Source organism: Stegostoma tigrinum, chromosome 8 (genome assembly GCF_030684315.1).
Source record: "Stegostoma tigrinum isolate sSteTig4 chromosome 8, sSteTig4.hap1, whole genome shotgun sequence".
Classification (NCBI taxonomy): domain Eukaryota; kingdom Metazoa; phylum Chordata; class Chondrichthyes; order Orectolobiformes; family Stegostomatidae; genus Stegostoma; species Stegostoma tigrinum.
Window position 1 is genome coordinate 47,535,484 of NC_081361.1, and position 25,321 is coordinate 47,560,804.

Sequence of the window (25,321 nt, forward strand, 5' to 3'; positions counted from 1 at the left end):
ACGTTGGCTATTCATTAATCATTTGTTTCACGTATTAACTGTACATTCAAAATAGCTTTCTGAGAAATGATTTACAACTTCCAGTGTATCTGAGCACACAATAGCTCTCCGGGTTCAATTTATCACTTATAAATGAAATGATAGGCCTAGAGATGTTTGAAATGCATACAAATATGATGTCAGAGCTATTCCACAGTTTGGAGGGTTAATTCTGTAGTTAAGTCAAAGTTGATTTGTCTGTTTTGGAAGCCCTGGAATCATCTGGAAAGGAAACACCACAGAATAATTCCAGTACCATTGTTATAATCACCATAGATACCACTGACTTTTAAAAGAAATTTGAACTTCCAGTTGATACTTGGAAGTATGACACAATAAGACTTCATTCTTTAAGGTTTTTACTGTAACAACCAGACTAAAAGCATTATTGTATAAATTCTAATATTGTAGGTATTATTTTAGTTTAAAATAAAAAACAGAACTTTTCTCTTTCCACTTATAACATAACTGAAAAACCTACTTAACAGGTGTATTTTACACTATACCTTTGGGTGCTTTTTAATTTTCCCAGGCCAGTCCAAAGTGATTCTTAACTCCAGAGGGTTTACTTCTGTTCCTTTCTGTCCCAACCTGGTAACTTCTAACAGCAGAACTGTGTTTCATGTTGAGGGTTATTTCAGATAATACTCCCTCTGATGCAAGTGAGATGAACCTTCCAACCTCATTTCAAATTCTCAAATTTAATTTTTAATGTGAGTGCAAGCACCGATGCACACTGCTGTGTTGTGAACTATAGGGACTTGATCAGAGATGCATCTCTGCCTCAGGTGAGACTTTACCTCTGGACTAAGAGACTTGAGTTCAAGACACAATCACTGTACTGCAAGAGCCCTCACAGTTCTTTTTTTAATCTTGGAGGTGACTGAATGATTTAAACCTTAATGTTTACAAACTAACATTCTCAACAACTTCTTGCAACTTTGGAGACGAGCAGTTTAACCTCAGTGAAACATTGATGCCACTCCATTATTGGGGTGGCACAGTCGCTCAATGGTTAGCACCGCTGTCTCTCAGCACCAGAAGCTTAAGTTCAACTCCACCCTCGGGCAATTGTCTGTGTGGAGTTTGCACATTCTCCCTGTTTCTGCGTGGGTTTCCTGCGGGTGCTCCAGTTTCCTCCCACAGTCCAAAGATGTGCAGGTTAGGTGGATTGGCCATGCTAAATTGCCCCAAGTGTTCAGGGATGTGTAGATTAGGTGGGTTATGGGGGAATGGGTCTGGGTGGGATGCTCTGAGGGTCACTGTGGACTTGTTGGGCTGAAGGGCCTGTCCCCACACTGTAGGGATTCTCTGAAGACAGTTCATCTAAATGTGACGACTTTCAAACCATCTTTTCTGAAAAACAGCTCCAGCCTCCTTTTAAATTCTAGCAGTTTTGCCAGCATGGCCTATTGTTGGTCAGTAGTCAAGAATAGGTCTCATGACCCCTTTCATTTTATTCTAAATTAATGATGCAGTTTTGAAACAGAACAATCTTATTAACATCATTCTTAAGTGCAAGAGACTTGTTCAGCAAACGTGTGTCTGGATAGACTCTGAATTTATTCTGGATGAAAAACTGTTATGTGGACATGCTGGTGTTGGATTGGGGTGTAAAGGTCAGAAGTCAGATGACACCAGGTTAGAGTCCAACAGGTTCATTTGAAATCACTAACTTTCGGAGTGTTGCCCCTCTGTCAGGTGAAGCTCTGAAGGTGACTTCACCAGACAAAGGGGTAATGCTGTGAAAGCTTGTGATTTCAAATAAACCTGTTGGACCATAACCTGGTGTCGGATGAAAAACTAAGATCAAAGCTGACTGGTCTTTACGTTTGCCATTCAAAGATCTATTTTTCTTTATTCTTCCATGAGATATTGGCCTTGCTAGCTGGGCCATCATTTATTGCCCACTTCTAATGTTCCCCACACTGACTGGCTTGCTAGGACGTTTCAGAGGGAAGTTAAGAGTCAATCACATCGCGGTGAGTCTGGAGTCACCTGTGAGTCAGACAGGTAAGAGGAACAGTTATCTTCCCCTAAAGGACATTAGTAAAGCTGATGGGTTTTTGCTGCAATCAGTATGGTCACAATTAGAATAGCTTTTAATACCAGTCTTTTCATTGATTCAAATCTCATTGTGGCATTCGAACCCATTTCACCAAATATTAGTCTGGCATACTAGGCTAGTGGTGATACATGATGGCGCTGCATCCCAGTCCATATTTCTAGATGTTTGCAGTATATCTTCCTATTTTCATAGCTTAAAATGGAACAACTTTTTTTTAAGAAGTGCTGCAACTATAGCAAATATGGAAAGTAGTACATCTATCTGCTGTATGGAAGAGGTCACCAAGTGAATAATAGAAATGCCAATGTTTAATTATCAGTTACAAGATTTGTGTGGTTGGTAACATATCTTGGATATAGGAATAAAGTCAAACACAGAACAAATAGAAGTGGAACATTTTGTCCAATGACAAGAGGACAAAATCAAAAAAGGTGCATCTCAAGTAACAGATCAAATGTGATTGAGATACGCAGTGAGGTTAACTCTCCCACAAGACATTTTAGCTGTTGAAATCCTGATGGGTTAGAAGGATATTGGATAATTGAGATGCATATAACGGCAATTTGACTGTATAAACAAAACGTCAGTGTTTCACTGCCCTCCAAATCCTGCAATAGCAGAAGGTTCTTTAAAAACATAGTCTGCTGATGAACAACGTTTGATGTTGTAGTGATTGAAGTGAGGCCAGCCAGCTGGACCTCATAGAATGAGCTCCCTGATTGGACCAGATTATCAGCCCCAATCAGGGAGCGCTGGCTGACATAAAGATTGCGTGCCAGAGATACTGGTGCTCTGCCTCATACAGAGTCAGGCATCAGTACTATAGTCAAGAACTGTTCATGAGTACATAAAGGGTGATTTGCTGATGTGATACTGGCCTCTGATGGAGCAATGTGATCAAGTAGTAATTTTCTCCTCTTACATTTATCAGGAAAGCTGTGGAAAACCTGCATAACCAAAATGAGGCTGACATCTACCAGAAATATGAAGAGAGACAACTGGAAACCGAGCATGTGCAAGCTATCTTACATAATAAGATTCAGCTTCTGCAGGAGGTGAGTGAAGACATGGAACAGCTGTGGCCTTAATCTGTGCTTCCCTTCATTTAACTCCACATCATCTGAAGTAACTTTTTTGAAATACCACAGCATAGTTGTGGAAGGCTCTTCAGCCTGTCTTCACAACCATTATGAAACCTTTAATCTTCATAATCCACCTGTACTTCAAAGAAGCCTCGATTATTTTTAAAGAATGATGTGCACTTTTACTGTAGAGTCCTTAAAGCACTAAGCAGAGCAACAAAATGGGAAGGTTACAGGCTTAATTCTATGCTCTCAGATACTTAGTTACTTCTTAACTTGAACCATGCCAAGTGGTAATGCACTGTGCAGAGTCTGTGAGGTCTTCTCACAAAGCAAGTGATGTTGTCTTAACAGACGGCCAAGAGCCATCAAAGCAGAGATGTTAGAGCAGTCTTGAGTATCGACAGCTCTAAGAGTAAAGAAAAAATACATGAGATGAATTACGTGGTATCATTCCTCATTAAAGTAGCCTGGATTTTTAAAGTGGCAGTAAGGCAAGACAGGATCTGGGCAGACTATTCCTGTCATGTATAGTATAGCTAATAAATTATCACATTAAAATATCTCCAACTTGTCTTTGTGTCACACCTGTTAGTGTTGTAAATTGTTCCAAGTCACTTTGCTGGACTATAATTGACAAAGTTGTTGATACTGAGACAAAGAAGGAGACATTAGGGCAAGTGACCAGTGACTTGGTGAAAGAGGTTATGAGGGAGATCTTCAAATAGGAGAAACAGGCAGAGAGGATTAGGGAGGGAGTTCCAGCTTTTAGAGCCTAGATGGATGAAAAGAAGACGATAATGCAACAAATGAATATTTTTCAACAGTATTCACTCTAGAAAATGACAATGTTGTCGAGGAGAATACTGAGATACAGGCTACTAGACTAGGTGGGATTGAGGTTCACAAGGAAGAGATATTAGAAATCCTACAGAGGGTGAAGATAGATAAGTCCCCTGGGCCGGATGGCATTTATCCTACGATCCTCTGGGAAGCCAGGGAGGAGATTGCCGAGCGTTTGGCATTGATCTTTAACTCCTCTTTGTCTACATGAATAGTGCCAGATGACTGGAGGATAGCAAATGTGGTTCCCCTGTTCGGGAAGGGGAGTATAGACAACCCTGGTAATTATAGACCACTGAGCCTTACCTCAGTTGTTGGTAAAGTGTTGGAAAAGGTTATAAGGGATAGGATTTATAATCATCTCGAAAAGAATAAATTGATTAGGGATAGTCAGCACGGTTTTGTGAAGGGAAGGTCATGCCTCAAACATTATTGAGTTCTTTGAGAAGGTGACCAAACAGGTAGATGAGAGTAAACCGCTTGATGTGGTGTATATGGATTTCAGCAAGGCGTTCGATAAGGTTCCCCACAGTAGGCTATTGTACAAAATGCGGAGGAATGGAATTGTGGGAGATATAGCAGTTTGGATCGGAAATTGGCTTGCTGAAAGAAGACAGAGTGTGGTAGTTGATGGGAAATGTTCATCCTGGAGACCAGTTACTAGTGGTGTACCGCAAGGGTCGGTGTTGGGTCCACTGCTGTTTGTCATTTTTATAAATGACCTGGATGAGGGCGTAGAAGGATGGGTTAGTAAATTTGCAGATGACACTAAGATCGGTGGAGTTGTGGATAGTGACGAAGGATGCTGTAGGTTGCAGAGAGACATAGATAAGCTGCAGAGCTGGGCTGAGAGGTGCCAAATGGAGTTTAATGCAGACAAGTGTGAGGTGATGCACTTTGGTAGGAGTAACCAGAAGGAAAAGTACAGGGCTAATGGTAAGATTCTTGGTAGTGTAGATGAGCAGAGAGATCTCGGTGTCCATGTACACAGATCCTTGAAAGTTGCCACCCAGGTTGACAGAGCAGTTAAGAAGGCATACAGTGTTTTTAGCTTTTATTAATAGAGGGATCGAGTTCCGGAACCAAGAGGTTATGTTGCAGCTGTACAAAACTCTGGTGCGACCGCACTTGGAGTATTGTGTACAGTTCTGGTCACCGCATTATAAGAAGGATGTGGAAGCTTTGGAAAGGGTGCAGAGGAGATTTACTAGGATGTTGCCTGGTATGGAGGGAAGGTCATACGAGGAAAGGCTGAGGGACTTGAGGCTGTTTTCATTAGAGAGAAGAAGGTTGAGAGGTGACTTAATTGAAACATTTAAAATAATCAGAGGGTTAGATAGGGTGGATAGGGAGAGCCTTTTTCCTGGGATGGTGACGGCAAGCACGACGGGGCATAGTTTTAAATTGAGGGGTGAAAGATATAGGACAGATGTCAGAGGTAGTCTCTTTACTCAGAGTAGTAAGGGAATGGAACACTTTGCCTGCAACGGTAGTAGATTCACCAACTTTAGGTACACTTAAGTCGTCATTGGATAAGCGCATGGACGTACGTGGAATAGTGTAGGTTAGATGGGCTTCAGATCGGTATGGCAGGTCGGCACAACATCGAGGGCCGAAGGGCCTGTACTGTGCTGTAATGTAATGTTCTATGTTCTAAATGAACTGGTGGGAGCAGGTGACAATAGCCTGGAATTGGAGAAACAGAGCACTTTTGAAGGTTGAATAATAAGTTGAGCTTTTAGACATAAGAAAGTATGAGATCATAGAGGAGTTTGAACATGAGAATAAAAATTGTAAATCCAAGGTTTTTTGTGAGCCAATAGCCCATGTAGGTTAGAAACTGTAGAAACAATGGGTAAATGGGACCGGATGTAAGTTAGAACACAGGCAACAAAGTTTTGGATTAGCTCACATTTATAGGTGACAGGTCATAGATCAGCCAAAAAAAGCACTGGAACCAATGAGTTTGGATGAATCAAAAGTACTAATGAGAGCTGTGGCAGAAGCAGTAACCTGATATTACAGCCCCGCAAACAGCAGCTATTCCTGCCTTGAGAGAATCTTTCAACTCTCTCTGTGGTTAGACTTTGCTTGGACTAGTGATGGTACATGTTTGGAAGTGCTGGCTGAGTCTAGTTCATTTTTTGGCAGATTGAGAAACAATATTCCTGTCACTCCTAGTAGATTGAATCACAGGGTTTCATGGTGCAGTTTTCTAACTGGTACAGTAAAATCAGAGTTAAAGTTGCAGGTCGAGTGACCCATCAATATGTCTTTTAGTGAGACAGAAAACAGGGTACAGAATTTCATCAGATGCTTTAAGACGTAACAAACATTTGAAATTTAAAATAAAACTTAAAAAATTAAATGTAATACTAATTGTGTTGGTACAAACAGGAAGCCAAGCTGGCCAAGAAAGAAGTGGAGAAGATGATTGCTGTTGCAGAGGCTGAGAAACTCCGATCCCTTGAGTTAGAGGAGAAACTAAACAATTGTAATCAGGAAAACCAAGAGAAGCTAAAATTATGGAAGACTAATGAAAAAGCTTTAACAGAAAAAAACAGGTAAAGTGCAGGAAACCTATGTTAATATAATGCTTTGGAAATAAAAGCTCTGGGCCCACTTACATGTAGATATTTGATGAAAGGGTATGTTGCAGGAATTTGAATCACTGTTGATTTCTAATTGGTGTGGAGATCTGAATACATCTAAAATTATTCAGAATTTCAAATCGAGCTATTCATTTGTTTTGTGACTTGAATGTTACGAGACAGAATTTCCATGACTGATGAAAGGCAGATTCAAGTAGTATTCAAAAAGTTCTATTCTACGCCTGCTGATAAAACTTGAGGATTCCACAATATTATTCAAAGTGTTATTTTATCGCAATGGCCATTATTTATTTCTCAACAACTAAATTCCTAAGAACACATGCAGTTCAACTCACCAAGTGACCAGGAGTCTTGGTAACAGGTTACAATCATTTATTTATTTATACACAAGGAGAGACAATCTTAAACACTTTTTAAGACTGAACTCTGGCAAAATCCACAGGTTTCCATTTCTCATAAACTTTAAATCCATAAGACCATAAGAAAAAGAAACAGGAGTAGTGCAGTTCAGAGTCTCTCAAACCAACTTGGCCATTCAATAGAGTCATGACTGATCCGAAACATCCACTCCTTTCTCCATTACCTTTTGATTCTTCTACTGATCAAGAATCTGTCTTGGCCTTAAATAGACACAAGGACTCTGCCCCTACTGCTTTCTGTGTAAGGAGTTCTAAAGACACTCAACCTTCTTAGAGAAATTCTTCCTCTTAGTCTTAAATTGGCACCCCTTAAGTCTGACACCATGCTTCTAGACTCTCTCATAACGAAAACATCCTATCAGCATTTACCCTGACAAACCTCTTTAAAAAATCCAGTATGTTTCAATGAAATCACTTCTCATTCTTCTAAACCCCAATCTGTTTAATCTTCACTTATAAGTAATCCTTCCATATTGGGAATTATTCTAGTGAGGCTTTGCTGAACTTCCTCCCAATGAAATAATATCTTTTCTTAAATCAGGGGACTAAAACAATTCACAGTACTTCAGATGTGGTCATTTTTCAATTTCTAATCTGTTTAGTTTATTGCCATGTGTTAACCAGATGTCACTTATTACCCACTGCACATATCAGGCATAGTCTGTGTTCACTCAACCCCTCTCCTTACTTTGCTATTTGTCCAGTCTAGACTGAATCCTTGTTTGCATCACATGTTCCTTGACAAGTTACCTGTAATTTCTTTTGATACCTGTGTAGGACTTTGGTAGTTTGAGTGGTAAGCCATTGAGTGGAAGTCTTATAGCAAATTTTCTGTAGTGGATTTTTAATAAAAATGTATGTACTGCTTCAATTTACAGATGCAAGCATTGTCCCAACTAAAATAAATAAAGTTTTGTTTTGGTTCAGATGTCTGAGGTCCTGTTTAGAGAGGCACTACACAGTATAGTAAGCAGCAAAAAATACGACCCTAGTAATTTCTTCACACCCTTTTGGCACCTGTCTTTATTTGCTGACCAATGATTATGATTGTGTACTGTATCCAGATTTATATTTTGTCCAAATGAAATGTACACCCTAATTTGTATCAAATTGTTCAAGTGATCCATCATTCATCTGTTTCTGAATTTAAAGTTGATAGAGGTTTTAAGGCTAAATCCGCACACAGAGTAAGCACTGATTGCATGAAATATTGCACAAACATCCAGAAAAATTAATAATTCTTGAAATTGGTCATCTTTGCAGGATGGTCCGTCAGATCAGCCATGAATGGAGCCCACCTTGACTTTTCCTACAAAATTTGACACTGTAGTATCATTCATATATCTTTGTGGTTGCACTTTCTCCATTGTTTGGTAAAAGAGTGGAGTATTTTGATATCAATTACATAACACTGTGTCTTCTATATTCATAATCAGTTACCTTGATGATTGCCACCTGATCATATGCATACCACTCCAGTAGTTCCTCTTCTGAAAATCTACTTTCCAGGTGGTCACAAAGCAGTTGACTAAAATTGGAGGATCGCAACACTGTCAGCATCACTTTCTAGAGCAGCCAGAACCACTTCCCTCCAGTAAAGGCATTCACCTAGATACTAAGTCTTCAGTTTATTAATCTTCACCTTTGCAAATTGCATAGCTTCAATTGTTGCCAGACGGCTCCTCTGAAAGAGTTTGTACAATTATGCCATTTCACCTAGAACATCATTCAGAACTGTCAATGCAATGCAATACTGTGACTTTATGAGCATTTTCATGTAATATTTATTTACTGTATCCATGCACTTATTCACTTGTTATGTGAAGTAGTTTTCGATCAAGAAAGTGTAGTTAACATGAGTGCACTTGACAGTCACCTCGCTTCATTCAGAAGTTGAAATGTCACTGCGTCACGCTCTGTGACTTCAGCAAATTCAATAAATTGCCTTTATATCACGGATGACCTGCTGAACATTACATACATTGTTCTTTAAAGCATTTCGATATCATACATAATCAAATAAAAACCAAAAGAACTGCAGATGCTGTAAATCAGGAACAAAAAAAAAAGTTGCTGGGAAAGCCCAGCAGGTTTGGCAGCATCTGTGAGGGAGAAAGCAGAGTTAACGTTTTGGGTCCAGTGAAGGAAGGGTCACCTAATCCGAAACGTTAACTCTGTTTTATCCTCCACAGATGCTGCCAGACCTGCTGGGCTTTCCCAGCAACTTAGCTTTTGTTCATACATAATCAAGATCTGCTTCTAAGCATTATCTATTCCAAGATTTTCTCTCTGATTAACACGGTGATGTGCCAATAAATGTTCGACTTCACATCACAACATGGCTGCACCTCCATTTTTCTTTCCGAGCATAACAGCAATTCCATCCGATGTAAACGCCACCATCTTCTGTAAATCAAAGTCACTGTTAACATAAAACTGCTTGCTTGCTGCCGCAGTGGAGACGCTGTAGCAAGCAGTCAGTTTCAAAATTCCTGCTAAGGTTGTCTTGCAAAGAAGTTCAGATTCTGATTGAAAATTCTACATACAAAAAGACAGTTCGTGGAATTCATCCAGGAACTTTATCTGTATCTGTTATCTGTTTAATGGGGGGAAGTGGTTCTGGCTGCTCTATTTAGTGACACTGACTGTGTTGCAATCCTTCAGTTTTAGTCAGTGATAATGGGAACTGCAGATGCTGGAGAATCCAAGATAACAAAAGTGTGAAGCTGGATGAACACAGCAGGCCAAGCAGCATCTCAGGAGCACAAAAGCTGACGTTTCAGGCCTAGACCCTTCATCAGAGAGGATGGGTCTAGGCCCGAAACATCAGCTTTTGTGCTCCTGTGATGCTGCTTGGCCTGCTGTGTTCATCCAGCTCCACACTTTATTATCTTCAATTTTAGTCAACTGCTTTGTGACCACCTGGAAAGTAGATTTTCAACCCATTGAGTCTGCTCTGCCATTTGAACATGGCTGATATGTTTTACCAATTCACTCTCCTACCTTTTCCCTGTAACCTTTGATCCCTTTACTAATGAAGAACTTACCAATCTTTGTCTTAAATGCACTCAATGACTTGGCCTCCACAGCCCACTGCAGCAACGAGTTCCACAGATTAACCACTCTCTGGCTGAAGAAATTCTTCATCCTTTCAGTTCTAAAGGGCCGTCCCTTTACTCTGAGACTGTGCCTTGGGATCTTTTCTCCCCTATTAGCGGAGAAATTACGTTTTCTGACTCCACTTTATCTAGGCCACTCAATATTTTGTAAGTTTCAATGAGATTCCTCCCTCACCCTTCTAAACTCCATTGAGTACAGACCCAGAGTCATCAACTGCTCCTCATTTGTCAAGCCCCTCATCCCTGGGATCATTCTTGTAAATCTCTTGTGGACCCCCTGTAATGCTTCCTTTGTTGCAGGCCCAAAATTGCTCGTAATATTCCAAATGCAGTCTGATCGGAGCCTTATACATCCTTAGCAGTACACCCCTGTTCTTGTGTTCTAGCCCTCTTGAAATGAGTGGTAACATTACATTTGCCTTCCTAACTACCAATTAACTGCATATTAACCTTAAAAGAATACTGAATTGCTGCATTCCTCACCACATGATCATGAACGTCTTGCAAGGGAACTATTCACCTTCATTAAAATTACAACATTGTTCATTAGAATTTTCACCATATCAGGATTGGCCTTTTTGTACTGTGTGTATACTAACGTCATCTCTCAATGTTTTGGTGTTATAGTAAGCATTTGTAAAATTCCACCTTTGCTGTGATTTCATTAAACTAGTAGCAGAACCTGTGGAAATTTTTAGATCAATGCCACTTTAGGTAGTTCCAATTTACTGTTGGAGGATTTCTTTTTCCAGTGCTAATCTCACCTTCAGTATTTGCTTTAGAACAAATAATGCTTAGGACGTTGTCCATTTCAAGATATGTGAAAATCTTACTGATTCACATCTGCCATTAATATATTGAAGATGGCGTTTCGGTTTTGACCATTTTGGAAAGCTGTTCGTTTTGTACATAGAATTTCTTTTTTAAAGAGCTTGAAAATTCCTTTTTTTCTTTTATCTTAAGAAAACTAAGCTTAAAAATATGAAATTAAAATGTATCTTGCTACTTGTGTCTTTCTAGAATGCCTGGCTACTTCACAAACCTTGTGTTGCCTGAGCCTTGTCTTTGCAGACTGTAAGCTCCCTGCTCCTAGAACTTCCAAGTTGTGGTCTAGCCTCTTTCCCTACCCCCATTTAACCTCCTGCTGCTTCCCTGTTTTGGACTGCATTCAGTCAGAAGCTGGAGCTCTGATGCTATTGGAAGCTATTGCACAAGTACTAAATATCAACTAATGGTTCATAAGGCTGGAGCTTTGTCACTGTGGGGTGGGCAGAACGTCATGGGATATGCGTGGGTTTTTTTTCCCAGCTCACGCATGCAGTTTGCAGGCAAAGTTGCTCCAGAACCTGACTCTTCACCATCTTTTACTAAAATCACTTGCAATTGAATCTGTATTTAATCTTTCAGGTTTTGCTCTTTCACACGCAACCAGTGTATTCATGCATTGCCAGTTCTGGGAAGTTGGTGCTATTTTACAAAGATACAGTATTAATTTGCTTATGCAAAAGCAATTGCTGTGCTATAAAGATAAATATTTTATGTACGTTTAGGCATTCTACTATTTTTGTTGTATGTAATTGCTTTCCAGTAATTTAAATAATGGATATAGTGGTCTATAAAAAGTGTCCCAGAATTTGTACTTATTTTTGACGTTATTTGCAGCTTTAATTTCGATCTTCTGAAAATTTTCAAAACAGAGCTGTTTTTCTTTTCTGAATATATCTTGAACAAGTCATACTGACGATCTTTTGCAGCATAGTTGAGTTTGCATTAAAACGTCAATTGCTCCATTTTTTGTTTAGCAATGTTGAATTACTATAATGCTGCCATGATTCTTCCCATGATGTAACATCTCCGTGGTGCTACACATTTAGATCAACTGAAATTTTCATAACATTGCAATGCGACAATACTAATGCTGCCAATAGATGCTTTGCAGTGATTTTTCTCTCACAATGATATTGCTTAAAAAGTGACTTACAGTTTGAGCTCGTTGGCTCTTTTAACATAACAGACGCGGGTGCAGTAGTCTACCACTAAGCTAATGGCATCATCTTGCAGTCTGTTTTTAATGTACAGTATTAGGAGTATGTGGTCATAATTTTTCATGTAGAGTTTTCAAAATAATGTAAATATCTTCTGTACCCTTGCAGAATAATAGATCAGCTGACCCAAGCACTAAGAACTAAAGATGTTCAGTTAGGTCAATTGAACAAGGAAAGTCAGATTGTGGTGGGAAACCATGTTGATGGTTTAGAATATCGTGTAGAAGAGCTCTCCGATACATTGCGGCAGAAAGAAAGTGAAGTTGAAGTAAGTGCTTGTTTAAAACTGTAAGCCTGGACATCAGTTTGATTAACTGCCATTCACTTTATTTTAATTATCCTCTCATGATGTCACCCTGTGGAAATCACTATAGTACACTTCAATGTTTAATATTCCTGGTCATGAATTTTGTGCAATAGGAACAAATGTGGGAAATTCAGACATGGAGGTCTATGCATCCCCCTCACAGTTCTCTTCATTTACTGCCCATTAATTTTAATGGACCGATAACCTTTCAAACAATAATTTTAGCTCACTGACCTCTGTACCTAAATTCTTTATGTAAAAGAGTGTTTTACCAGCTATGAATAGGACATGTTATGAATGGGATTGCTTTACTGACTGACGGAAATGATATCGTGGACAGAGAATCTATGTAAGCTTCACAATTTTGTACATCTCAATTAAAACTCTGCTGAGCCAGGTTTGTTTTCTCAGCACCAATCCAGCCCATCAGTTTTTCTTCATAGTTAAAATTTTCCATTCCAGGTAACATCCTCATGTATCTCCTCTGCACCTTCGATGGTGCGATCACATCCTCGTGATGCAGTGACCAGAATGGTGCACTCTGTGTGTCCTTCACTTGTGACCTACCGAGAGTTTCATATGATTTACCATAGTCTCTCTGTTCTTATATCTGCATTTCAGCTAAGAAAGGAAAGCATCTCATGTGCCTCCTTAACCAACTCATTTATAATACCTACCTACATATATTTTGTGGACTAGCACTCCATGGCCCGCTGCTCCTTTACACTTCTCAGTATCATACCTTTTTATTGCTTATTCCCTTGTCTTTTTTTCCCTCCTCTAAAGTATTCCCTCACTATTCTCTGATTTAAACACTATTTGTCACTTTTCTGCCCCAAAGAATAGTCCATTGAGATTTTACTCTGGTCTGCAGCTTCCTTCCTCACTATCAACCACATTGCCAATTTTTGTCTCAGCTGATCACTGCTTGTTTTTTGTGATTTATATAAATGATTTAAATGTGAAGAATTCAATACTCAGCCCTCCAGGACCCCAATGGAAACTATCGTTCAATCACAAAGACACTCTTCTATAAACTTTGCTTCCTGCCACTGAACCAAACTTTGATACAACTTTCCAATTGCCATTCAAGCCATGGGCTCTTACTTTTTTCTAACCAGGCTGCCAGCTGGGACATGGTCAAAGCCCTTAGTAACCTCTACATAGACAATATCAAACGTGTTTCCCTCAGTAATGCTGAATGTTACTCCTTAAGTAATACAATCAAATTGGTCAAGCTGGTTACTTTCAAAAATGCCTGAATATCCCTGAATATTTCCTCCTATTATGTTTATACCCTACAATGTTGCATATTCTTCTTTAATTAGAACAACTGCATCTTACCCCTCTGCAGTTGCATTCCTCTGCTCATGTTGCCCTTTTTACCTCTGTAGATCCCTGTTCTTTTAATACATTTTGTAGAACATCTTTGGGATTTTTCCTTGATTTTCCGCTTATGAATATTTTTGTGCCCAATCTTGCTCTCTTAACCTTCTTTCAATTTTATCTTTGGATTTTCTGTACTCCTTTAAGCTTTCTATAGAACTGAATTGAATCATCGGTATCTGACCTAAACAGTCCTTTTATGCCAAACTTATCCTACTGTCTGTGCAATTAGACATCCAGAGGTCAGGTGCAAGATTTGGGACACCCACGTTTTTCTTTCTGGTGACATATTTGTTCTGACCAGTGTAGTATGGGTCTTTGAATTTGGAACCCTGCAAATGTACTGTTTTCATTTCAGAATGCTTCTGATGGGAGAAACAGTATTCGGTAGTATGTAATAAGTATTAAGTAGACCTCTGAACATTAAAGCTTGTACGAGTTCGAGGCTCAAATTATGTCACTGCGCTCTTGGCCAAATGCAAAGTGAAGTCTTTCTGATAAACTGCCCTGAGCTGCTGAGTAATTGCACATGGTGCCTCACAGTAAACAATTAGTTATTTTCTGTGTTGCTAGGATTTGCAAGATGAACTGGGCAGAGAGAAGTTGAGGACCCAGCAGGAAATGCAAGTAGGTGTGAATTACTTTATATCCAATACTGGACATCAATGTGAGTTTGTGTGTTGTTTCTGTACATTTTATCAGCTTCACTATATTCACATCTCCACATGATATGAACTCTGGGATTGTTGTGTTGCTGATTAATGCTGCATTTCGGACATCATTTTAAATACAAGAATTGTCTGCTTGATGAGTTGGATTTGGAAGATCCTGTGCCAAAAGCCAATTAACCAGGGACAGTTGTCTTATGTTTACCCACATTAACAGTACTGAGTGACTTCAGAATAATAAAACCGTAGTGTTTTCACAGCACAGAAGTAGAGCTTGGGCCTGTCAGAGTCAATACAATATGGAGCTGGAGGAACACAGCAGATCAGGCAGTGTCAGAGGAGCAGGAGAGTCGACGTTTCAGGCCTGGAACCCTCATCAGGATTTTTCTGATGAAGGGTCTAGGCCCGAAATGCCAGCTTTCCTGCTCCTAAGATGCTGTTTGGCCTGCTGTGTTCATCCAGCTCCACACCTGTGCCAGTCATCAAACATCCTTCTATTCCAATCTCTTTTTTCAGCACTTCACCCATAGCCTTGTATGCTATGGCGTTTCAAGCGCTCAAGTAAATAGTGTTTCCTGTACCAACCTTTCTGGCAGTGAATTCCAGATGCTCACAACCCTCTGGGTGGACATAAAAATTACTCCTCAAACCTCCTGCTCCTTGACTTAAAAACTGTGACCCTGGTTATTGACATGACTACTAAGGGGAAATGTTTCTCTCTATCTGCCTCGTCTGTGTCTCTCAGAAGTTTATACACCTCATTCAGATTCCCCCTTCCCCCCCCCACCTCCGAAAGAAGCCTTCCCCACTGTAAAGAAGAAAACCTCAGTCTATTTTGTCTCTCTTTATAGCTTTATCACTCCACCCCAGGCAAGTAAACCACTTCTGTACTGTTTCTACTACAACTATATCTTTCCTATAATGTGGCAACCAGAACTACATACAGAACTGCAGCTGTGGCATAACATCTGATGCAACTCCATCATAACCCCCTTGCTCTTGTATTCATTGCTTTAGCTAATAGAAAGCAAGTATCCCAAAAGCCCTCCTAACCGTCTGATCTACCTGTCGTGCTGCCTTCACAGATCAATGGATATGTGCACCATGGTCCTTCGGATCCTTTGTACTTCCTAGGGTCCTACCATTAAAAGTGTACTTTCTTGCCTTGTCAGTTCACCTAAAATGCACTTCCCCACCCTAGACATTTTAGGAATAATTCCAATTTGCCACTTTTCAGCCTATCTAACCAGCCAATTTATATTGTCCTGTAGTCCTCCTCGCTATTAACTACTCCACCCATTTTTGTGTCTTCTGTGAACTTCCTTATCCATAAATATTTTCTACATGATAAGTTGACATGTTTAATGTACTCAACAAAAAGGAAAGGATCTGACACTTTTGTGGTGATATGCTTCTGGACACAGGCTTCCACTCACAAAAGCATCCTTCATTCATCACCGTCTTTGTCCTGTCTCTAAGCCAATTTTGGATCTAATTTGACAAATTCCCTAGATCCCACAGGTGCTTAGCTTCTTAGCTAGCCAGCCATACAAAACTTGTGAAAAGTCTTACTGAGGGTCATATGGACTTCACTAGCCCCACTACCACACCACCTCAAAATTCTATTAGATTTGTCAGACATGACCTGTCCCTTAAAAAGCCACGCTAACTATCCATGATTAAATGCTTGCCTTTCTAAGTGGAGATTAACTCTATAACTCAGAATATCTTTCCAGTGTTGTCTCTCTCTGTCAGACCTATTGGCCGGTAGTTTTCGGGATTATTCCTACCACCTTCTCAGGTAATGGTACAACATTAGCTGTCCTCCAGTCCTTTGGCAACCTTCCTGTGACCAGAGAGGATGTAAAGATTAATGTCAGAGCCCCTGCAATCATCTCTCTTGGTTACCTACAGCAGACAAGAGTTCTGGTCCAGCACCAACCCCTGTCTTTTCGGACTTAAAAAGTTCTTCTAGACACATTTCAAGAATTCTGTGCCAATTCTGTGTCTATACTTTGGGATATCTTGGATATGCAAGTTTATTCTTGTACATTTTCTGTCTGAAGATGCTGTAGAATTATTAAACTTACTGCATTTATTTTATTTATTCCTCAATTGCCTGAGTACTTGTGCGGACTATTAGAATATTCATGTGAACATAGAACAGTACAGCATAGGAACAGACCCTTCAGCCCACTATACATGCATCAACCATGATGTCATTCTAAATTAATATTATCTGCTTGCACATGGTCTGTATCCCTCTATTCCCTGACTATTTTGTGTCTGTCTAAATGCTTCTTAAATGTTTGTGGTTAAATCACCACAAATTACCTTTAATTTGGCTACTTGTTAAGAAATCTCACAGACAATCAAGTACTGAAACAATAATTTAAGCCGTATTGCATGTAGTAACCAAAATAAACCCTCTCAAGCAAGCAATTTAAGCCTCCCAACCCAACTTGGCTATTACCTGATTAATGGTGGAACTTGGCCACAATCTTAATCAATAGTGTCTATCTTTGGAAGTATCCAGGGTTTGATTTTTATGCAGTGTGCTCTTTGAAATTCTGCTAAAGTGAGAGTTCTGATGTTTGATTCTAATGCGGATTTTCATCCTTCAGGCCTATGGAGTAATACATTGATGATTTTTAGAGTCTTTTCATCCAAAATGTTAATTATTCTCTTGGAGTCCTGCAGCTTGCTCCCTTATCAGACATAACTTTTATGTTCCTTGTTACATTTGGCCTTCAGTGACTATTTGATGAAACAGCTTTATTAACTCCTTAAGTTCTTCTGGAGAGCAATCCTTGTCCTTTGTGGCTATAACACATCCAGTTTATCAAGCAGGTGACAAAACAGTTTTGTTTGTGTGATCTCGACTCCTTTCCCAAGACATGGCTGATTACTTTCCGTCTCTATGTAACAACCTGTTCTCGTCTCTTAAACAGCTCATCCAGACAGAGTTATTGCTGCTGCTGCTTTCTGTATGTAATAGTTTGTCTTTTGATTCATTCAATCAATGAAAGTTAAACAGTTCTGAATTCTATAATATCACAAGTTGCTATCATATCTGCTTCCACCACCTCTCCTGGCAGAGCAGTTCAGGCACTTCCAACCCTCTGTGTAAAATGAAAAACATTGACTCTCATATCTCCTTTAAACTTTCCCCCTCTCACTTTAAACCTATGCCCCTAGTATTTGACATTTCCACCCTGCGGTAAAAGACTACAACTATCCATAGAGAGTTGCAGATACACTATATATGTTTCTCATAATTTTATTTCTATCAGCTCACCCTTCAGCCTCCAACACTCTAGCAAAAAACAATTCAAGTTGTCCAACCTCTCCTTAAAGCTAATTCACTCCAATCCAAAAACATCCTGATGAATGACTTTTGTACCCGCTTTGAAGCCTCCACATCCTTCCTATACTGTAGCAGCCAGAACTGCAAACAATATTCCAAATGTAGCCCCTAACTAATGTTTTACATGCTACTAATTAAATGCTTTTTGACAATTAGCAAATAAATAAAGGGCCAGATAACATTTGGAGGCATTGGTTCTAGGATGAATGTTGTCTAGAAATCTTGAAGAATATCCAGATCATCCTTTGGTTCAGTATCTCACCTGAAAATATGTAACTTTGACAATGCAGCAATCCCTTTACTACAGTATAATGAAGCAACAGGTTAAATTATTTGAGGTAAGAATACTATTAAGTCCAGCTAACAAAAACATGTCTGCATGCTCAGTGTCTATTTGCTTCTACAAGTTAAGAACAATGCACCATATTGAAACTTAGTGTGTTATTTAATAAGACAACAGTTGACTGATTGTATGTTTAAGAGTCTAATCTCTTCTTGCAAGTGTCTTTCATTTAATGGAGTCACTATTAAACACATGTTTCATGAAGATGCACATCAATGTATGTGGAATTATGGAATGATTATATTGGAAACATTGCACTGAGTCAAGTTCAACACTGGAGTAACGTCATCAATTATTTTAATGAAAGGACAGTGCAATTGTACAACTCAAACAAGATGATTCTTTGCAGGCTTTAAGAATTTAAATATAGACATATTTTCTCTCATTGTTGTGCTCCAGCATGTTAAAAGAAGCATCATGAGGAAGTGGCGCTTCCACTATTCTGATGGTTAAGACCAGCAAGTTCAGCTGAGAAAGGAAAATTGGACCTTGTGCATCTTAAAATTCTGATATTTCAAAATTTAGAAATATCTTTGATTTTTGTTACTGCTTTGACTATACGTTCCCTTATGTCACATATTGCTGCTTCAAAAAATAGACTGGACTTTCTACACCTTTTTAGGGCAGAGTTCCCCCAAAATAGGATTTTTATCCATCTTGCCAAATTCACTCCCAACCCAGATCATTTCTTTAGGTTGGGATCATTAAAAAGATGCATGCCAGTTGCTAGTGGATGCTTTCTGGCACCCATCAATGCAAACTAAATCTTTGTGTTGATGCCTTCAATGGGAGAGACTGTCTGATCTTCAGAGTGTTTTAGCCTTTGTAGTGTTGCTTGCTCTCCTGACTCTGCAGGATGATATAGCAGTACTGCTGACTCATTCTGTTTGCATTGATGGATTCCTCTTAGCAACAAGTGTCTGACCAAGTAGTCAGTATCCCATTTTATCTGTACTGTTTGTGGACAATTGCTGAGTGTAAAATGACTGTTGCAATTCTATGCACAATAACAGAAAAAAATGCTGTGCACAAGAACTCCTTGGTGCTCTTTTGGAAATTTTTTAAGTATGCAGAGAGACTTGAATTAATTTTTATTCCCCCAAAGCAGCATTCAATTTGTGATTTGCATTATTCAACAAAAAGTAAATAACTATTGTCTTAACATAAGAATTAGAAGCAGGAGCAAATCATATAGCTCCATGAATCAGTTTCACAATTTAGTAAGTTCATGGCAATCTTCTATCTTAAATCTACTTTTCTGCTTATTCTCCTATGCATTGAAAGAGGGAAAATAGGTCTGTGTCAGCCTAAACATACTCCATAGCAGAATATACCATAATCCTTTAGGGAAGAAGCTCCATATATTAATATTCCTTCAAGTGAAGGAATTTTCACCTCATCTCAGTCCTAAGTATTTGACCTTCTATCCTGAGATTATGTCCTTGTTATAGCTCCCTAGGTGAGGGAAATAACTTCTGTCTACTCTCACATCCCTTTAGAATTTGGTGTTTCAATTAGATCACATTTGATTCTTCTCAACTCCTGATGGAGTAAGCCCCAATTTAGTTGGCCTCTTCTCATAGGACAACAGCCCAGCCCAGGAATCCATCTGGTGAACCTTTGCTGCACTGCCTCCAGGACAAGTATATCCGACCTCTATTGGAACCCTCATACTGATGCTTTTAGTCTTGTACATTTTTTCTAACACTTTTTCACAGTGGATATTAATCACATTACGTTTCTCACACTTAACAGTCCTTTGTCTACCCTTGCTTTCTTGGCTTTAATTATCCTTCCTTTGAATTTTGAGACCAGAACTGCAAACTAAATTGAAGCAGTAATATTTTTCCCCTAGATTGAGATCACAGCTATAGGAGAAAATGCTTCCTTTCCCTGTAGATCTTAGTTTTGCAATTTTTATAATCTCCAATAAATGCAAAACTGGAATGCAGTAAGGAAGAAGCATGCCGTTGTTTATGTGCAGTTTTAAATTAATTTGGAAATGATATCTGGCCAGTTAATCCTGAGAAATACTTTGGAGGAGAGATAAGTCGGGTTGAATTAAATGTTAATAATGCTCCCACCTCACCTCTGGAAGTCAGATTGTTTTGTTCATGTTTGAATCAAGGTTGTAATGAGGTCAGGGGCTGAGTGGCTCCATCAGAACCCAAACTTGGTGTCAGTGAGCAGATTATTACTGAGCAGGTGCTACTTACTTGCACTGGGTTGGTAATTGGCTGAGTTGCATTTTGTGTACAGAATACCTAAGCGATTTTCCATTTTTGGGTAATGGCATTATTGTAGCTGGACTGGAACAACTCGACAAGAGGTACAGCAGCACGTTCTGGAGTACAAGTCATCAGTACTATTATTAGAATGTTGTCAGAGCTCATAACCTTTGCAATGTATGGTATCTCTAACCATTCCTTGCAATCATGTCAAGTGAACCAAGTTGGCTAAAAAGGAGGCCAAGATGGATCATCTATTTAGCACTTCTGGTTGAAGATTGTTGCAAATGCTTTAGCCTTTTGCATTAAGTGTTAAACTCTCCTGTCATTGAGGATGAAGATTATTGTGAAACGTTCTTCTCCAGTGTGTTGTTTAATTGTTCAGACTGGACATGGCAGGACTGCAAAACTTAGAATTCTGATACACTGGCTGTGGAATTACTTTGCTCTGTCATGCACTTTATGTAATTATACTGACTTTAACAAGGCTTGATAAATTTCCTCCAGAAAGTATGAGCCCGAGGAATCCAAGTAAAAGTGGCATGTTGTATTCAAAATTGACTTGAGGCATAAGAAGCAAAGGGTGGTGGCAGAGGGAAGTTTCTCTGATAGAAGTCTGTTTTCAGTGGTGTTCCACAGGGCTCAGTGCTGGGGTCCTTGCTGTTTGTGGTGTATTTTAACAATTTAGACTTAAATAAAGAGGGTGGTCAAGAAATTTCTGAATGATGTGAAAAATGGTAGGGTGGTAAAACCAACTGACCAAACAAGACTTTTTTTTTCCTGAAGAAGGGTCCTGACCCAAAACATCAACTTTTCTGCCACTCTGATGCTGCCTGGCCTGTCCAACTCCACACTGTTATCTGATCAGACAAGAGAGCTGGCTAAGTGAGAGTGGCCTAAATGATAGTGAAATGTTAATGATCCAATTAATGTAATCAATAACAAGTTAGAATTTGGCTTGATGGATTTTATTTTTGCCTTTAATGAGGTGGTTGTTCACTGAAAATATGTGATGCTGCAGATTTGTTTTAAATAATAAAGCAGGAGTTTATTTTGCAAAACTAATGAAGATGAAATAGAAAAAACCAAACTATTTACATATAAAACACATTTTAAATACATTTTAGAGACTTTGTAACATGCCATCACTACATTACGTTCAGCAGTTCCCCTTTATCCCCAGCACAAGTTGCTCAATTGGTTAAGCATGATTTCCTTTCATAAACCATGTTATTCTGCCTGATTGCATTCATGTTCTCAAGTGCCCGGCTACAATTTCTTAATTAATAGGTTCTAGCATTTTCCTTCCACAGAGGTTATAAAATAATGGTGGAACAGGCTTGAGGGGCTAAGTGGCCTAATCCTGTTCCTATGATCGCACAAAGCTAATTGGTCAGTAGTTTCCTGCTTTCTTTCTTTTTCCCTCCCTTTTTGAATAAAGCAGTTAAACCCACTACTTCCAATCTATAGGATCCTTCCCCCAAATCAAGGGAGTTTTAAATAATTAGAACTAATGCTTGAACTCCTTAATCATTACTTTTCAGACCCTGGCATAAAGTCTATCAGGACACATGGATTTGTCAGTCCGCAACTCCAGCAATTTCCTCAGCATCTCTTCTGTGATGAATCTATCTTTTATTTTTGAGCTCCTCCTTCCTTTCTATTTCCTGACTTACAGCTATTCCTGGAATGATACTTGTGTCTTCTGTTGTGAAAACTGATACAAAATGCCAAATCTTCAATTTATCAATCATCTCCTTATCTTCCCCAGACTTTGTTTGACAGAACCCCACTCACTTTTATTTTACAAAAGAATAAAGCTAATGAAAGCTCCTATGATCAGTTCTTTTATTTCCAACTAGCTTTCTCTCTTACTCTTATTTTCCACTGTTATTGTATATTTGTCCTTCTCTGCCTTTTATGTTCTGAGTAATTTTTTAATTGCCACCCATCTTTATACAATTTTATGTGTTTTCTTTAAGTTTAACAGTATCTTTAACTTTTCTAGTTAAGATGGAGTGGCAGGTCCTTCCTCTAGATTTTTTTTCTCTCTCAGTGGAATGTAATCATTCAGTATTCCTTATTATATCCACTTAAAGGTCTGTCATTGGTAATCTATTGACAGACTTCTTAACCTAATTTGCCAGTCCATTTTACCTGTTTTCATATCCAGTGCCCTTAATGTAATACCTTTTTAATATGCTAAAAATTAAGTGCAGATATGACCATTGAGTAAAGTTGGCACTTATGTAAAACTGCTGATATTTCTACCAATCTATACATTGAAATTTCATTTATAATCAGTTGGTGCTAAATGCATGATCTATGTCTACATAAACCTGCTCTTTCACTTCTTCACTATGTGCAAAGTCAGTAATGGTGATAGCATTTTTTTTCTGTTTGTCTCACAACTGGCATCATTTCTGAGACAATCAAAATATACAATAATCAGAATTGAGAGGTTAGGCCAATGGCTATCTTCCAATAGTTACACCATATCATTCAGCTTCTGTGCAAAACTATCATTGCCACCTATGACTATCAGCACAATTCTTTGTTCTGTGCCTTGTCAAAATGAACCTTGATTAAAAACGAAAAGAACTGCGGATGCTGTAAATCAGGAACAAAAACAAAGTTGCTGGAAAAGCTCAGCAGGTCTGGCAGCATCTGTGAAGGAGAAAACAGAGTTAACATTTTGGATCCGGTGACCCTTCCTCAGAACTTTTCGGAACAGTTCTGAGGAAGGGTCACCAGACCTGAAACATTAACTCTATTTTCTCCTCCACAGACGCTGCCAGACCTGCTGAGCTTTTCCAGCAACTTTGTTTTTGAAAAGAAACCTTGATGTTTCCTGAAGATGCTGTCAACATTTTATTTACTGTTTTGTGAACAGTGCAAAAGGTAACCAATTCATTGTAACTACTTGACTTGATTAAGAGGTGAACTATACTTAGAGCATTTTTTTTCCACACTTTTCCCACTGCAGTATTCTTTTTATTCATTCACAGAATGTGGGATTGTTAGCCAGGCCAGACAATATCTTGAGTTAGTATGTTTTATTTTCTCCATAGTTCTGGTCTAGATTCTCCCCTACCTTTCATATAACTCCCCAGCCCTCCATTCATATACAAATAAAGTATTCAATCTAGAACATTCATCAAGATCTCTGGTCACTAGGTTTTTGGTTTAGCAATAGTACACTTTACTTTGAGGTAGACAGTCATGGATACAAGCTCATCTGTTAAAAGTTCACCTAATTTTCTAGAATTAGAAAATCTTCAGTGTCATTGAAAAATAGTGGGTGGAATTTGATTCCTGCCTCTATTCCTAGTATTCCAAATTTTGATGGATTGATGCAAGGATGATGCTGGCTAGCTCACAATGTGCACTTCCAAGCTGGCATGCTGTATTTGTGGAAGCATTCTCTTAGCCTCCCACAATTTTCAAGGAGTCTGGTCAGCTTCTGGATTGCTCATGGTTCGTGGCCCCTCAGAACAGCTGTGAACCATAATTAGAATGTTTTGAAAAATAATTTCAAAAAGTCTTTCATGTATTTTCCAAGCCCCTCCCATTCCTGTTCATGTTCCCTTCAAATCACTACCTGCACAGAACAGAACCACTGATCTGTACAGTAACAGTAATGTTGTTGGACCTGTTCAGAAAACTACTCATCCATTCACAAATCACCTTTTGAAAAATGAAATCATCCATACAACCCAATGAAAAAGGCTCAATCAAAATTATTAAAAATGTTCATGACAGGCTTCAGACACTTCACACATTTATTCTTGGGCAAAAAAAAATTGTGACATTGACATGAGATCCCAGAACTTGTTATAACCACTTAAAGATGTCAGTCGAGGAAAATTAAGAATTTTCTTCATTTGTCAAAACAGAAGCCCCTACCAAGATAATTCTTTTGGGTCTGAGTTTTGAGCCAAGGATCCGTAATAAGAACAGGTGTAAGAAATCTGTCAGCACAGCTGAATGCTCATGGCGTAGGTTGGTTGGATGAGAGGATAATGAGGAATGGATGGGCTTAAGACATGAGTGCATTACATCTTTTATAACACTACTGAGATAAAGAAATGAGGTAGGCTTTCTGAAAAAAAAACAGCCTGCCATCATGGCCAGCAAGCTTCTTAGGTCAGTAGGTACTGGTCTATCTCATCTTTCCAGATACCCCACCAGAGTATTGATCGTGAGATTTAAGCTCCTTTCTAATGAGACAAATCAGTTAATTCGGAAATCCCCCAATTCAGCTACCCATTTTAGCAGAGAAAATTTAGTCCTAAAATGTCAATTTATTTAAGTATGGCTAGGATTTTTTTGCTTCTTAGACAATCCTTTAACCAAGGCCCCATCTGCACCATCAAAGGAATTTTTAAAAAATCATATGGTACATCAAGGATGTGGAAAGTTTTATGGGGAGGAGCAGGTAGATAGAGTTGAAGCCTCAATAAGATCAATCATGGTCTCCTGAATAGCAGGAAAGAACTAATTGGCTAAATGGCCTACTGTGTTCCTGCTTTTTTTTGTACATACACAAGTGCTATCACATGCAACTTTCCCATCACCAAAATCACTGATTTTTTTTTCCCCTTTTTTAACCACCACCAGTAAATCATTTGGGTAGCCAATTAAATATTTAAATATAAAGCCTATGAAGGGCAATGCAAAACATCAAAAGTGAACAGGGGGTTACGGTGAGAGGGAAGAAGCCAAAAAAAGTCAATGGATTTGTGCATATGTTTGTCATGATCACTATTAGAATCAGTGCGTGTAAGGTGACCTA

General features: G+C 38.9%; 1 protein-coding gene across 2 annotated transcripts in view; it reads left to right on the forward strand.

Moving 5' to 3' along the window:
* The window catches only part of pde4dip (phosphodiesterase 4D interacting protein), a 410,955-nt gene that overhangs the window by 225,514 nt on the left and 160,120 nt on the right, over positions 1-25,321 (forward strand). For both annotated transcript variants that reach the window (XM_048539238.2, XM_048539241.2), the window contains 4 exons: positions 3,039-3,162; positions 6,430-6,596; positions 12,336-12,495; positions 14,494-14,547. In XM_048539238.2, the coding sequence (XP_048395195.2) occupies positions 3,039-3,162; positions 6,430-6,596; positions 12,336-12,495; positions 14,494-14,547 (505 nt within the window). The remainder of the gene's footprint in view (positions 1-3,038; positions 3,163-6,429; positions 6,597-12,335; positions 12,496-14,493; positions 14,548-25,321) is intronic.